Below are 15,019 nucleotides of genomic sequence, written 5' to 3' on the forward strand. Positions count from 1 at the left end.
ATGGAGCTGACCAGCCAGCGTCTGGAGGAGAAGGCCATTGCCTTCGAGAAGATGGAGAAGACCAAGACCCGTCTGCAGCAGGAGCTGGACGACCTCACGGTGGACCTGGACCACCAGAGACAGATCGTCTCCAACCTGGAGAAGAAGCAGAAGAAGTTTGACCAGGTCGGGGTTCACTCTTTAGAAACAGTAGATGGTTAAGTTGACCTTCGGGGTTGTTTTGAGATATTGCACATCCAAGGACAGGGTTGACGAAGAGATTTGACTTTGTTATGACAGTAATTATCGTTTTACATTTATACTGGACAATGATAGTTGATTATTGGCACATTTTTAAGTTCTGTCATCTGTAGTATACTGTAGCAGTTTTGTGTGTATTACTGCACTATATGTGTAGTGTGTACTAGGGCCGCACAATATCGCCAAAATATCAAATTGCTACATACAATGTGTCACGATATACAGTGTTGTGCAGCCCTAGTGTATATTGTATGTCAGTGCAACGGTGTATGAAGACCAAGCAACCCTCTGTAAGCTAAACCCTCTGTGTGCTGTATTCAGCTCCTAGCTGAGGAGAAGAGCATCTCTGCGCGCTACGCAGAGGAGCGTGACCGTGCGGAGGCGGAGGCCAGGGAGAAGGAGACCAAAGGCCTGTCTATGACCCGGGCGCTGGACGAGGCTCTGGAGGCCAAGGAGGAGCTGGAGAGAGTCAACAAGCAGCTGAGGACCGAGATGGAGGATCTCATGAGCTCCAAGGACGACGTGGGCAAGAACGTGAGTGTCACACTGAATACTGTCCCCACCCCCCCCCTACCCTGCCCACGCTGGTAGTGAGGGGAACCATCCTTATTCTCAATGTGATTTAATTCTCAATTAAAATCAGGTTGTGACAGCCAGACATGGTTGAGCCAGACTACGGTGTCAGGTTAAGCCCTGTTATTTATAGGAGACAGGAAATCAAAGAGAAGAACCTTCAGCAACATTCTACAGTCTTACCTCTTCTCACAAACAACCCCCCCCCCCCATCCCCCCACTCCCTCTTCCTCCCTCCCTGTCTCACTCTCCTGCCCCCCCCTCTCTCCCCATCTCCCTTTCCTACCCTCCCTCCCTCCCTCTTCATCTCCCTCTATCTCCAGGTCCATGAGTTGGAGAAGTCCAAGCGTACTCTGGAGCAGCAGCTGGAGGAGATGCGTACCCAGCTGGAGGAGCTGGAGGACGAGCTGCAGGCCACGGAGGACGCCAAGCTGCGTCTGGAGGTCAACATGCAGGCCATGAAGGCCCAGTACGAGAGGGACCTGCAGGGACGCGACGACCAGAACGACGAGAAGAAGAGGATGCTGGTCAAACAGGTGAGGAGGACTCTCCTAGGAATGGATTCTTAGAATAGATTCCTTCCCTAACCCTAACCCACCAGATAACAATGATTCAAACAATTATTCAATGGAAGTAGTGAACAGTGAATAGGGGGAACAGAAAAAGGGAAAAGGGAAAATACCTGCATTGTTTGTTAATGCATCGTCATCTCTGAATAGAAATATATTCAATAAATAGTGAATAAACAAACATTAATTCTAAGGACTTTCGAAGTGGATTTACAAGTGTTTTACTATAACTATAATAATAATAATAATAATAATAATAATAATAATAATAATAACTTTAATTTATATAGCGCCTTTCAAAAAGCCCAAGGACGCTTTACAAGGGAAGGATCGGACAGACAAAACAGAAAACAAACAAAGCAAAACTGAAACAATGACTAGGGGCCATAAACTGTTATGAAAAGCTCATGACTAAGTGTTGTGTCCTGCTCCCCTGCGCCTCCTCAGGTGCGTGAGATGGAGGCGGAGCTGGAGGATGAGCGGAAGCAGAGAGCTCTGGCTGTAGCTGCCAAGAAGAAGCTGGAGATGGACCTGAAGGACCTGGAGGGACAGATAGAGGGCGCTAACAAGGCCCGCGATGAGGCTATCAAACAACTGCGCAAACTCCAGGTGAGAAATTCCCACGTGCAGAACGTCCATGCCATAGTTACCTGTGCTGTATTGCTTGTGCTTGTGTAAAGATACTTCTACTAATAAAACTACTCTCCAGTACCTCTTGTATACTACTATACTACTATACAGTACCTACTTCTTGTTTGGGTTCAGTATGACTCTCTGTTTCGGTTCACACTGTAGTATGCCGGTGTATTAACTCCACCTCCATCTCTCTCCCTCAGGCTCAGATGAAGGACTACCACAGAGAGCTGGAGGACGCCCGGGCTTCCAGGGACGAGATCTTCTCTCAGTCCAAGGAGAACGAGAAGAAGCTCAAGAGCCTGGAGGCTGAGGTTCTCCAGCTGCATGAGGTACGACATGGCTGTCCTGGTCCTGTCATAACTAGGGCCAGGGTTTTTTCCTGGTCTGATCTCATGCTCAGGAAGAACTCCTGTCTGTACATGTCATGCAGTTCTCTTGGGTTGGTTCTACAGTTTTTTTTAAAAAATGTGATTGTAACCTGTGTGTGATTGTAACCTGTATGTGATTGTAACCTGTATGTGATTGTAACCTGTATGTGATTGTAACCTGTGCTTCAGGACCTGGCAGCATCAGAGAGGGGGCGGCGCCATGCTGAGCAGGAACGAGATGAGCTGGCAGACGAGATCTCCAACAGCACCTCTGGAAAGTGAGTGAGCCCCCTCAGCTTAAACATGACCCACGTGTCTGGGTCGTCCCTATTCCTGCATTCAACCACACTACAGTACATTTCTACATAGTTGCAGAGCCAAACCTGGTGTGTGTGTGTGTGTGTGTGTGTGTGTGTGTGTGTGTGTGTGTGTGTGTGTGTGTGTCAGGTCTGCCCTGATGGACGAGAAGAGAAGACTGGAGGCTCGTATCGCTCAGCTGGAGGAGGAGCTTGAGGAGGAACAGGGCAACATGGAGCTGCTCAATGACCGCTTCCGCAAAACCACCATGCAGGTATGGGTCTAGGAAGAATCCATTGAATGTACTGTATATGTTTATAATCATTGTAGTCATGTAACCATTGTAATCATGATGGTAATGCTGAACCACCACCCCCTCAGTTTTTGGACGTTCTGAAACATATTTAAAGTGATTTAATCCTTAAACCTAAATCCCATCATTTAAATCGAAAGGGAGATTCTAGCCCCTAAACCTATGAGGCCCTCTCATTTCACTCGCTCCCTCTTTCCTCCGTCTCTCATATATTCTTCTCTTCCCTCTTATACACCTCCCTCTCTCCCTCCCCCCCTCCCCAGGTGGACACCCTGTCCACAGAGCTGAGTGCGGAACGCAGCGCGGCCCAGAAGAGTGAGAACGCTCGGCAGCAGCTGGAGCGCCAGAACAAGGAACTGCGGGCCAAGCTGGGCGAGCTGGAGGGCTCCATCAAGAACAGGTTCAAGGCCTCCATCACCGCCCTGGAGGCCAAGATCATCCAGCTGGAGGAGCAGCTGGAGCAGGAGGCCAAGTGAGAACACACTCTCCTCCTACCTTTAGGGGTTAGGGTGTGGCGCAGGAATAGAGCCGCCGTCTACTGATCGCAAGGTTGGCAGATCGGCGGTTCGAGCCCCGGCTGGCCACATGTCGAAGTGTCCATGGGCAAGACACTGAACCCCAAATTGCTCCCAGTGAGCGGTGCCGGCGCCTTGCATGTTAGCTTGCCGCCATTGGTGTGTGAATGTGTGTGTGAATGGGTGAATGAGAGGCCATTGTAAAGCGCTTCCATTTCCCATTTAACCTACCACTAGTGGCCCGCTAGCCTTCCCCATCCAGAGCCTCTCACTGACCACTTCTCCCTGGCCACCCCAGCCCCCGCATGCCCCTGTAGCCACAGGCTACATATATAAGTGTATATATATATATAAGTGCAGTCCATTTCCATCCCTAACACTAGCCCTACCTTCACAGCTCATATCACACTCCCACAACACTTACAGAACATAACAACCCCTACCTCCATACCATAGAGAAACCATTGGCTCAATCCATAATTAATGGATAGCATAGTTTGGTGTAGCCGGGGCGGTTGTTAGCAGAGTTTTTGGTGGAGGAGTGGGGGCTTGCGCTAAATCGACGACGATGCGCTAAATTGATGGCAACGCGGTAGATGGTGATTTTTTTTTTTTTAAATAATCTCCCCAGAATCCAGAGATCCGGGGCTATTCATAAACCATTCAGGGCTAGAGCCCCGGATGCCCAGGCCTAACAACGTCACTGTCCCATTGTGTTTCTTGCTAATGTCTTAAAACTCTTGAAACCAGCCGATACCTTAACAGTCTCCACCAAAAAGCGTGCATGGGAAACAGAACAGTGCATGTTTCGAGGTGCTAGCACTTAGCCATCTCTTTCTGTCAAAACATTCTTGTTTGAATGTACGGGTCACTTTATCCCCAGCCTGAAGCAGGACCAATCTTCTGGCCTGCATGGCCCTAAACATTATGTCCAACTTCTCTTCCACTATTTTGTATTAAATATAAAATCTTGCCACAACGTTCAGATGTAACAAGCATCTTACACCGCAATGCCACCTGGTGGGGCGCTGTCCCACATGCCCCTAATGTAAAAACACCACTGTGTATATAAATGTGAAAGCCTATATAACGGGGTATAACAGATCTTGCGGATTGCTAACTCTTCTATAACCTTTCTCCTCATGTCCTCATAGGGAGAGAGCAGCAGCCAATAAGATCGTGAGGAGGACAGAGAAGAAGCTGAAGGAGGTGTGCATGCAGGTGGAGGACGAGCGTCGCCATGCCGACCAGTATAAGGAACAGGTGAGGAGCTCCTTACAGATGTTTGGGAGTGTGCAGGATCTCGTGGGGTGGGTTCCAATCGGATAAGTTACTCCTTTCTCTCCACCCTTGTAAACTCGCTCAAGGAAGGAGTAATAGGTTTGAAATGCTTCCTAGGCTGTTTCCATGAACCTCTAGCTACACAGAGCTGCTGAGTATCAGTATTCTAAGTATTAGTATTCAGAGCTGCTGTGTGTGTGTGTGTGTGTGTGTTTGTCTGTCTGTGTGTGTGTCTGTGTATGTGTGTGTCTCTGTGTGTCTGTGTGTGTGTGTGTGTGTGTGTGTGTGTGTTTGTCTGTCTGTGTGTGTGTCTGTGTATGTGTGTGTGTGTGTGTGTGTGTGTGTGTGTGTGTGTGTGTGTGTGTTGCCTCCTGGCTGAGTCAGATGGAGAAGGCCAACTCTCGTATGAAGCAGCTGAAGAGGCAGCTGGAGGAGGCTGAGGAGGAGGCCACCAGAGCCAACGCCTCCCGCAGGAAACTCCAGAGGGAGCTGGACGACGCCACGGAGGCTAGCGAAGGTCTGGGCCGCGAGGTCAACACGCTCAAGAGCCGCCTCAGGTATGGGAGCCTTGCACACACACGCACACACACACACACGCATATACACACATACTGTACATACACACACACACACACACACACACACACATACTGTACACACACACACCTACAAACACACACTCACTTATGGTTTAATATGGAGTTTACTTTATTTTTCGCACACAAACTGTACAGCTCTATATTTATTACCTAACGATTTTACTTACCTAACTCTTCTCTCTCCCCCTCCCATCTCCTTCTCCTCCCCTCCTCCCCTCCTCCCCTCCTCCCCTCCTCTCCTCCAGGCGTGGAGGCCCCATCAGTTTCTCCTCCAGCCGTTCAGGCAGGCGTCAGCTCCAGGTGGAGGGCGCCTCCTCCCTCGACCTCCTCTCTGACGACGAGACGGAACAAAACAAAACCACCGACTCCAACGCCAACGAGACACCAGCAGCCCCCCCCCAGCCCGAGTAGAGCCCCCCCGCCCCCCTTCCCTTTCAGCCCGCATGCAGCATGGCCTCAACCTCCCTACTCCCCCACCCCTCTACCTTGTACCCCCATCACCACCCCCCCCCCCCACTCCAAACACCAGCAGTAGACCCCCCCTCTACCGCTCCAGAACGGCTCGGTTGGGAACCACTACTCTGCCTTACCCTCTTATAGAACACGCTGCAGGGCCTACAGTACTGACTCTATCATCTCCTCCTTCTGAATATACTACAAATCAAGCCTTTGACCGGTTTAAAAGCTGAATCACAGATACAGAACAAGTGCATTTCTGTAAAGTGTGTGTATAGACCATGCAGTACATGAGCTAGGAACTCAACAATAGAACCATAACCGTATCACCGTAACTATTTCCTTATGTTAAGATACATGTGGGAATCCTACAGTCCCCTTGCTATTGAATCACGCTCACCTCAGTTGACTTGGCACATGGGTGGACAACTGTTACTGCACACATTATCTGAATGAGCATGTGTCTGATAACTGTACAAAATGGGACCAGAATACAGGGACTTATAAAATTAACAATAATTTGTAAAGTAAGAATAAAGCACAGCATTTCCGAGGGACTGACGTTCGAAAAAGTAAATGAAGCTCCCACTTCATTTTTTCATCATTATCGCCAATTGTCATCTAGATAGATACTGCAATACATTTAGTCTTAGTGTTGGTAGAACAGTAAGTGAATATTGGTAGAAGGATTTTCAAACAGTCATTCTTGGATTCTTTGGTAGCAGATGTATAGTGAATGAGATTGTACCACGCCATGTTGCCTCTGCACTAAAGAAAACTTCCCCTGTCAGGCAGAATATCGCAATAGTTCCAAATTATTTTGATAAAGGGTCGCAGTGTAGACCTATTCTAATTGTGATAACTAGTGAGGAGAAATACATTGAGAAAACAAGCCCTGAAAGACTTCATAAGGTTCCAGTTACTTTATATTTAAGGTAGTCTAGTAACCCCTGATTCCCTGAAATTGATCAATAACCCACCATTTCATATCCACATATCAAACTACTTATTGATAACTGGTATGTGGTATACGATAGGCCTACAGTAATAATAAAATGTGTCTTCTTTGGAGCAATGGGCCTTTTTGAGCTGGATCGTCCAAATGTGTGATTGACATGCTAGATTTTGAATATCGCTCTGTGTAATTCTCCTTATTCAGTTATGTTTTCTGTACCATGTACAAAATGCTTAACTCAAAACATGTATGGTTTCTTTGACACTTAGTGTCCTTAATATCAATGCTTAACAAACGCCTGATTAATATGATCATGATTTACAGATGGGTAATTATGTTTTATTGAAGTTTTAATAAACCAGTATTGGTTTTTATGAATACAGTTGATCTGGATTGACCAATAGATCAGCAGGAAACTGTGTGGATGTGCTTTACTGTACATGTTGAATGTTATAAGACATGTTACCATTTTGTAAATGATGTATTATCTATTTGAGGCCTATTATTATTCATTTTAAACAATCAAAAATAAAAAGTAAAAAGAGGTTTCTCAAAAGTTTCTTTCGAAAGTGCCTTAGCCACTACTTAAGAAAGCAAATAGTGGGGGTGGGACACAGGAACAACATATTTGTAATACGTGTGTACCTGTGAAGTGATGACAAAAAGGAAAAACAGTAAATGAAATGTTTGATTTATTTTAGCTTTGTGTCATATCATCCCACACAGAACATATCTCCCATTGGTAGAATTCTAATAGATAGTATGTTGGTTTGAATCAGTGTTAAATGACATAAAGGATGATGTTCCCCTTAGACACTGATCTAAAGTCAGTTTTGTGTTTTCACCCCTGATGGTTTAAGGACAGTATGTAGGGAGGGTAAACGGATCCTAGGTCTGTCCCTAAGGGCATCTTATAACAGTGTGATATATCAAGCGTTCTGTCTGCTTAGCAGGAAGTGGGATTGGGTTCAAAGCTTTAACATCCATGTAAGGTTGTTATTATTAATGGACTGGCTGTTGACAACCAGGTATTCAACATCTACTTTTATTCCTTGTATTCCTGTATTTCTAGACTTTTTGTAAAAGACCAATAAACATATACATTATAGAAAATGTGTTTTTATTTTTCTGTTATAAATATAAATACTTTTGTTGATATAAGAGTTCAAATTCATCAACAGATCTTTCTCTCTGCGGTTATTTTTTCCGTGAAGTATGGCTTATAAATGATTGTACACATGGCCATTAATTGTTCAGTCAGTCCCCATTAAATAGAATTTGTGCTTCAGAAGAAATACTGTAGAGATGAGTGCACATACTGTTCATCATAACAAGGACACACGTGAGAAGCACATGCTGAGGAATGTATGCATAGACACAATATTACATTCCATGCACATTCTCTACTCAGTGGCTGTCAAAACATTCATATATGATGTCAAATCTGTTATTAAAATCATAGTGAAGTCTATGGGTGAATCCCAATTCACCACTCCGGCTCCGTTTTCACCCCTCCGCTCCGTTTTGCGCGTTCACGTGTAGCCGTAGTGGTGTCCCAATTCATTACTCATTTAGGGTTAGGGATAGGGTTAGGGTTTTCCATGGCTCCGTTTGGAGAAAATCTTGACCCTCGTTCGATTCGGTGATGAGACTCCCTTCCGGCATGCATTGCGAAACATCTACAGAAATGTTCTTTTCGCTCTCGTAATACGGAAGCGAGCCTGAAATGTCATTTACTTTTTCTGGAATTACTTGTAATTAAAGACTCGGGATTGGGCCTTCAATAGAGCCCGATGTCTATGTGGTCTATATGTACATTTAAATCCTTTACTAATCCACATCTGTGTAGACGTTCACTCAATTTCAGTTCGAGATTCTCTTTAAGCAAGTCATAGTTTTTCAGTCCCTAAATGTGTCACCCAATTAGCCAGTCTTCAGCTCTGAAACTGTCTTACTCCTGTATTTTCATTTCCAGCCACCATTATTCTGAAATCTATGAGATGTCAGTTCAAATTCTGCCATTGTCTGCGTTTGTAATAATCTAATGAATTAATGAACAAATTAATTAATTATTCACTTTAGAGGTAAACCATGGTACGAGAGCTGGACATGCCAGATATCTGCCAGGCAGCTGACTGACCAATAGTCAGGCAGTTGGTCAGTGTTGACCAACAGTTGGTCAGTGTTGACAGTGTTTACAACACTGTTTTTTTTTTTTTTTTTTTTTTTTTTTACTTTTTTTTGAACTTTTCCATCTCCATTGTTCAAATTATTGGAAATTAGAATATTCATGACCACTGTCCTCATTGTGAACATCCAAGTGTTTCTTTTTAGTTTTTTTTAGTTTTGTTTTTTTAATCTAGAAAGTCCCATTGAGGTCAAAAGTTCTCTTTCTCTTTCAAACCTGGCCATAGACCTGGGATAGAGGGCTTTCATGAAAACATCTGCTAAATATGTTGTGTACCAGACACAAATGAACACCTCAGTGCAGGTGACAACTTGACAACAAGTCATTCTTTGTGACATTCTGATGATGTCACAATGCAACTGTTCTATGCAACCCTGCTGCCAGTCATTCTCACACATCTATAGAGTGAGAGAAGCAGTCGTAGAGTCATCCTACAGATCTGAGGCATAGCTGCTGACCGAGACTGGGCTTACCCATCAAGGCCTTGTCCCTGTGAAGAGCAAGAGAGAGGTAACAAGGATGGCGGATACGCAGAACCCCCTTTCACTCTCTACCGGGAAGTAGGAGGAGCCCGTTAGGAAATGACAGCCATAAGACACGATATGTTTTTAGGGGGAGAGAGCACGTGGTGGAAGGAATTCAGCAACGTCACCATGGCAGCCACTATGCTCCCCATGCAGAGGCTTGGTGAGATCAGCCCCCTGGTTCTGCTGGAGTTCCACCAGGCGGCAGAGGCCGGCACCGTGGACTGGCTGCTGGGTAAGATCCTGGCACCGGAGTCCATCGGAGGAGCTGACCTGCTGGGCAGAGTGATCAGCCGGACCAGGGCTGGAAGGGTCATAGTAGTGGTGGGGGCCACCCCCGAGAGGCTGCTGCTCGAGGCTGACCAGGACCTGCTGTTCAGACGTAGGCCATGCTGGTGTCGGGGGGGAACCGGGGGGGAACCGCCCCGGACGGTGGGGAACCCGGGGGGGCTGCGGAGCTCCACAGAGGGCCTCTGTGGGATGCTGTCCTCCGCGGACTGTGTGACCCTGGTGCAGCGCATCCTGGGCAGGCTGAGGGTGGGGGAGTGGGAGAAGGTCCACGTGTTCGAGAGGGTTCCCCTCCTCCCAGGGGAGGCCGTCATGGCCAACCTGTTCCACTATGGGGTCATCCAGGACACCTACCCCCTCCATGAAACCTCTCTGCTCCAGAGCCTTCAGAGCAGCTGGACGACCAACTGGTTCGGCCTCAAACCATTCAGCCAATCACAGCATCGGGAGCAGCTGGAGAACAAGAAGGAGTATTTCGGCGAAGCGGTGGCCCTCTCCTTCGGGCTGGAGGGCGCGCTGGTCCGCACCCTCCTCCTGAAGTCGACCGTCTCTGTTTCTGTGTTACTACCCCCTGGGACCGGGCTGGGGCCTGGTCCTCTGCAGCCTCTCCAGCATGGTGTGGCCATGGCTCTTCCTGGGGGGCTGGAGGCAGAGGAGGAGGAGTCTAGAGAAGGACTGGGGCACGGTGGGGACGCACCAGACACACAGCCAGTCATCAGCAACATGTATGTACTCAAATATTCCCACAATTTAAAAAAACGACCCTCAGGGCTATAATTGACACGTGGTCCTCGTTGGTAGAGCATTGCACTAATAACGCTCGATTCCCGCTGGGACTGGGAATGTAAAAAAATAAATAAAATGCACTGAATTAAATGCTGCTTTGGATAAAAGCGTCAGCTAAATGGCATATATTATTATTATACATGCATATAATGACCTTGACTATTTAGCGCCCTTGTTGTTTGTTTGTTTTGTGGTTGAAATTCAAATTCAAATTAGAGAGGTATAATTTCTGTGGAAATTGTGAAGTGTTCTTGCCCCTAAACCCATATCGGGGTATTTAAGCCAAGAAGTATAAATGCTATCCCTTGATATTGAATGTGTAAGTTAAAAGCTTAACATGTGGCTCAAACCACCATCCAAGTTGCCCATCCCTATCTTAGATCTTAGATACTAATTAGACACAAATTCCTCACAAATGTACACATTTTGTGGACAATTAAGTGTTTATATTAAATTATTTTCTATTCTATTGTACTCTATCAGCAGCAGCATCGGCACCCAGGATGGCAGACACAGAAACACTTCAGCCCCAGCTTAATGCCCTCTCCCTCGGGCAGATGAGCTGGAGGAGACTCCAACACTCCCTGTTCTTACTGACCTGCACCATCGTCCCCTCCTCCGCTTTGATCCTCACCTACCTCAACCTGGATGCCTGGCTGGTCACAGAGAGAGAGAAACACACCACGACCATCTCACACCACCTCCTCTGCTACCTCCCTGAGATCGCTCTCACGGTGGCCATGGCTGGGATGGACTGCCTGGCCTACCAGCTGTCCCATAGACAGCAGCAGCACCATCTCATCACAAGATGCCATGCCACCATGAGATCCATCTTACAACCCCTAGTCCACTTCCTCCACATCCTCATCCTCATCCCTGTGGAGGTTTTCACAGCTGCCATGGGAGGGATGGTGACCCTGGCTTTCCCACTGTCCCACAGCCCTGAGCCTGGGCAGAGAGGCCATCCGCCTGCCCCACCATCACACCACCGCCACCACCACGACCACGACTACGACTACCACCACCAGCAGCAACAACACCTGCTCCCTGAGCTCATCCTCGCCTGCCTCTTCAACCACTTCGCCGTCCACTTCTACAGGGCTCTGGTCCTGGGTGACCTCCCCGCGCTGCGTTTCCACCTGGCCGTGCAGCTGGCCACCCACCTGGGCCTCAAGCTGCTCTCTGCCAGCCTGCTGCCACACCTGAAGAGGAGGAGGAGGAGAGCGCCCTCCGGTGGCCGCGGCCACCCGGAAGAGCAGCCTCCCGTGCTGAGGCAGATCCAGGAGGAGAGCGCCAGGCCGGCCTACGACTCCCACACATGGAGATACATGGAGCTGGTCGTCTCCTACTGCCACATCATGCTCTTCTCCCGGATCTTTCCACAGTGTACCCTCTGGTGCCTGCTGACCATGCTGCTCAAGTCTCGCGTCGCCACTCGGCACCTGTGCTCCGCCGTGAGGCGCCCGTTCCCTCGGCCGTCCCCCGGGTGGGTCCGTCTGTGGGAGCGGGTCTTCTGGGTCCTGGAGGTCCTGTGTGTCCTGATCAGCCCCGTCCTGCTCTGGTCCACCTCCCCAGAGATAAGTTTCCTGTTCCTGGGCTTCACTCAGTGGGACGTCCTCAACGTGTTCTACCTGCTGCAGTTGCCGCTGTTGGGAGTGACGCCGTCCTCCCTGCTGCTCCACCTGACACGGTCCTGTGGCAGACAGGCAGCGGAACAGCCAGAGCAGCGCCACCCCCGCCTTTACAGGCTCCACAGACAACAACGCACACAGGAACTCACACAGCGGCCGCACGCTCGGACAATGTAGACATCTTGACAGGGGTGTTATTATGGCACTGAAATAAAGTGAGACGTGAGGAGTGAGAATTTGATAAAGGTGTGTGTGTGTGTGTGTGTGTCTCTATGTCTAGATGCATTTGTGCATGCATGTATATTAGTAGGGCATTTGTTGTAGTAGTAGTAGTAGTAGTAGTAGTAGTAGTAGTAGTAGTGGATTTGTATCCACTGCATCTCTTTCTCAACATTAGCGAACCATTCCTTTCACTTTCGAACCTGTATCAGTACTGAGAAGTATGATGATAGAGCAGTCGCATCTCAACATGAGCAGTCGCATCTCTCAACGCTCCTGCTGCTGCTTCGACAACAATGCAACGGCGAGGATTATTCCACACTTATTCCACACTTTCTCCTGTTCCTTCTGTGGATTACGGATTTATACATTAAATCACCACAGAACTTACATCTTATGGAGAAGGAGACAAACTTTATTGGAAAAAATGAGACCCATAGCGACTTTTATCTCCACGCCGCAAAGAAGTATTTAAACTTCGGAGCGGCAACTATTCACACGACGCTGACTGCTGACCTGACGCGGAAGAACAAGCCCCTGGCAGGTAGAATGGACCGAAGGACCATGATCTGTCTCTATCTACTTCTCTCGGGAGACATTCAGCTGAATCCCGGTCCAGTTACAACCAGGCAGGCTACACGTTTGGCCAGAGAGCAGCTGTGCCTTTCCCAGGCAACTGTTGCTAGCGACGCCATTGACGCCATTGTCGTCAAACCGGCACCAGCAGCGGACTTCCTGGATTCAGACGAGGCTATCAAAACAAAGGGTAGCTATGCTAACAACATTAGCCCCCCACCTAGCTTCCACCAGCTATCCAGTGAACACAGAGGCGTCACCACCACCACCGCCGCCTCGGACGAGACCGAGGACCCCCAGCCCCCTCACACAACCCCCATTGATGTCCCATCTCCAACCACCGAGACCTGGGGAGACTACGGCTACTTCCCGGCCTTCAATGCAGTTTTCATGGCTCGTTTCACCGAGTCCTGGAGGCAGCTTACGGCCGGTATAAACACCACCAACGACGTCCCCCTCCACCACCCGGCGACGACCCCCCCTCCCCCCTCCCTCCCCCACCCGGCGACGACCCCCCCTCCCCCCTCCCTCCCCCACCCGCCGACGACCCCCCCTCCTCCACCCGGAGACTCTCTACCGAAACCGTTGAACAATGGGCACCCCCCCCCATCCCCCAATCCTCAACTTGACGATGACCTGAATGGAGACTATTTCCAAGTCAAGGACATGAACACTCTTTTTGGACACAGCAGTAAGGGCCTGCATATTGTTCACCTTAATGTGAACAGTCTTGTGCCTAAACTGGACCAAATCAGAGAAATGTTCCATGACAGCAAGGTTCACATTTTGAGCTTCTCTGAGACCAAGTTTGATGAATCAATCAAAGACCCAGAGATTGAAATAGTAAACTACTCAGTCATCAGAAACGACAGGAACAGGTATGGGTGGTGTCTGCATGTACATTCACAACGATATTATCTTTAACACCCGGTATGACCTGAATCGTGACAAATTAGAATCTGTTTGGGTTGAAATTATCTTTAACAAAGCAAAACCGGTGCTGGTTGGTACTATCTACAGACCTCCCGATCAGAATGATTTCTATGATAGGGTGTGTATTTCTACTCAAACCACCATAGATCTCATTCTAACATCGGATGAGTCCAAAATCTCCAAGAGTGGGGTTATTGTATGTGGGCTAAGTGATCATTACATGATCTTTTGCACTCGTAAAAAGCATAAACCCAAGGCTGGCGGTCATAAAACTGTAACCACTAGATCCCTTAAATCCTATTCTAGTGAGGCCTTAAACCATAAACTGGAGAATCAAGACTGGTTAGATGAACTAAAAAGCACACAGGTTGAGGAGGCATGGCTAGGTTTCAAAACCAAATTCCTAAATATTATTGACAGTATAGCCCCCATGAGAACCACCAGGGTTAAAGCCCGATCGGAACCATGGATGAATTCGGACATTCTAAATGCTATGAAAGTCAGAGACCTAAAATGCTCTGAAGTTCAAAAATGCAAATCAAAATTAGTGAAACACTTAAACGAAGATCTCAAAACCCACTTTGAGAAAATTAAAAAACAATGCAACAAACTATGCAATCAGGTAATTACCATGACCAAATCTGCTAAGAAAAAATACCTCGATAACAAAATCGAAGAAAACTTAAACAAACCACGTGACCTTTGGAAGCTACTTAATAGCCAACTAGGTTGCAGTCAAAAACTAAAAACCAGGTCTACAAACATCAGCATAAAATCTGGAGATTCCCTCTTTACAGACAAGCTGGATGTGGCTAAGTGCTTAAACACTTTCTTTACAACCATAGCCACTAAATTAGTTAACAATCTACCACCCCACTCAGGGCGTTATGGTGTAGAGCACATCCGTGCGTTCTACAATAAACTGGGTGTACGCAAAGATGATTTTAAACTCTCCATGGTGTCAAACGATGAGGTGTTTAAAAAACTGGGCGCTCTACACTCAGAAAAGGCCACGGGCCATGACAATATTCCAGCCAGATTTCTAAAAGACTCAGCTGCCTCCATTACCCCA

General features: G+C 47.7%; 1 protein-coding gene across 3 annotated transcripts in view; it reads left to right on the forward strand.

Annotated features, from left to right (window-relative positions):
* Positions 1–5,802, forward strand: part of myh10 (myosin, heavy chain 10, non-muscle) — a gene marked incomplete at both ends in the record, with an annotated part of 73,925 nt that extends 68,123 nt beyond the window's left edge. For all 3 annotated transcript variants that reach the window (XM_080524176.1, XM_080524177.1, XM_080524178.1), the window contains 11 exons: positions 1–165; positions 562–774; positions 1,137–1,349; positions 1,830–1,991; positions 2,219–2,347; positions 2,576–2,664; positions 2,834–2,957; positions 3,260–3,468; positions 4,666–4,774; positions 5,177–5,349; positions 5,637–5,802. The exon at positions 1–165 is cut by the window's left edge and continues 84 nt beyond it. In XM_080524176.1, the coding sequence (XP_080380302.1) occupies positions 1–165; positions 562–774; positions 1,137–1,349; positions 1,830–1,991; positions 2,219–2,347; positions 2,576–2,664; positions 2,834–2,957; positions 3,260–3,468; positions 4,666–4,774; positions 5,177–5,349; positions 5,637–5,802 (1,752 nt within the window). The remainder of the gene's footprint in view (positions 166–561; positions 775–1,136; positions 1,350–1,829; positions 1,992–2,218; positions 2,348–2,575; positions 2,665–2,833; positions 2,958–3,259; positions 3,469–4,665; positions 4,775–5,176; positions 5,350–5,636) is intronic.
* Between the last annotated feature and the right edge of the window lie 9,217 nt (positions 5,803–15,019).

Source organism: Nansenia antarctica (assembly GCF_963989245.1).
Source record: "Nansenia antarctica genome assembly, chromosome: 2".
NCBI classification, from domain to species: Eukaryota; Metazoa; Chordata; class Actinopteri; order Argentiniformes; family Microstomatidae; genus Nansenia; species Nansenia antarctica.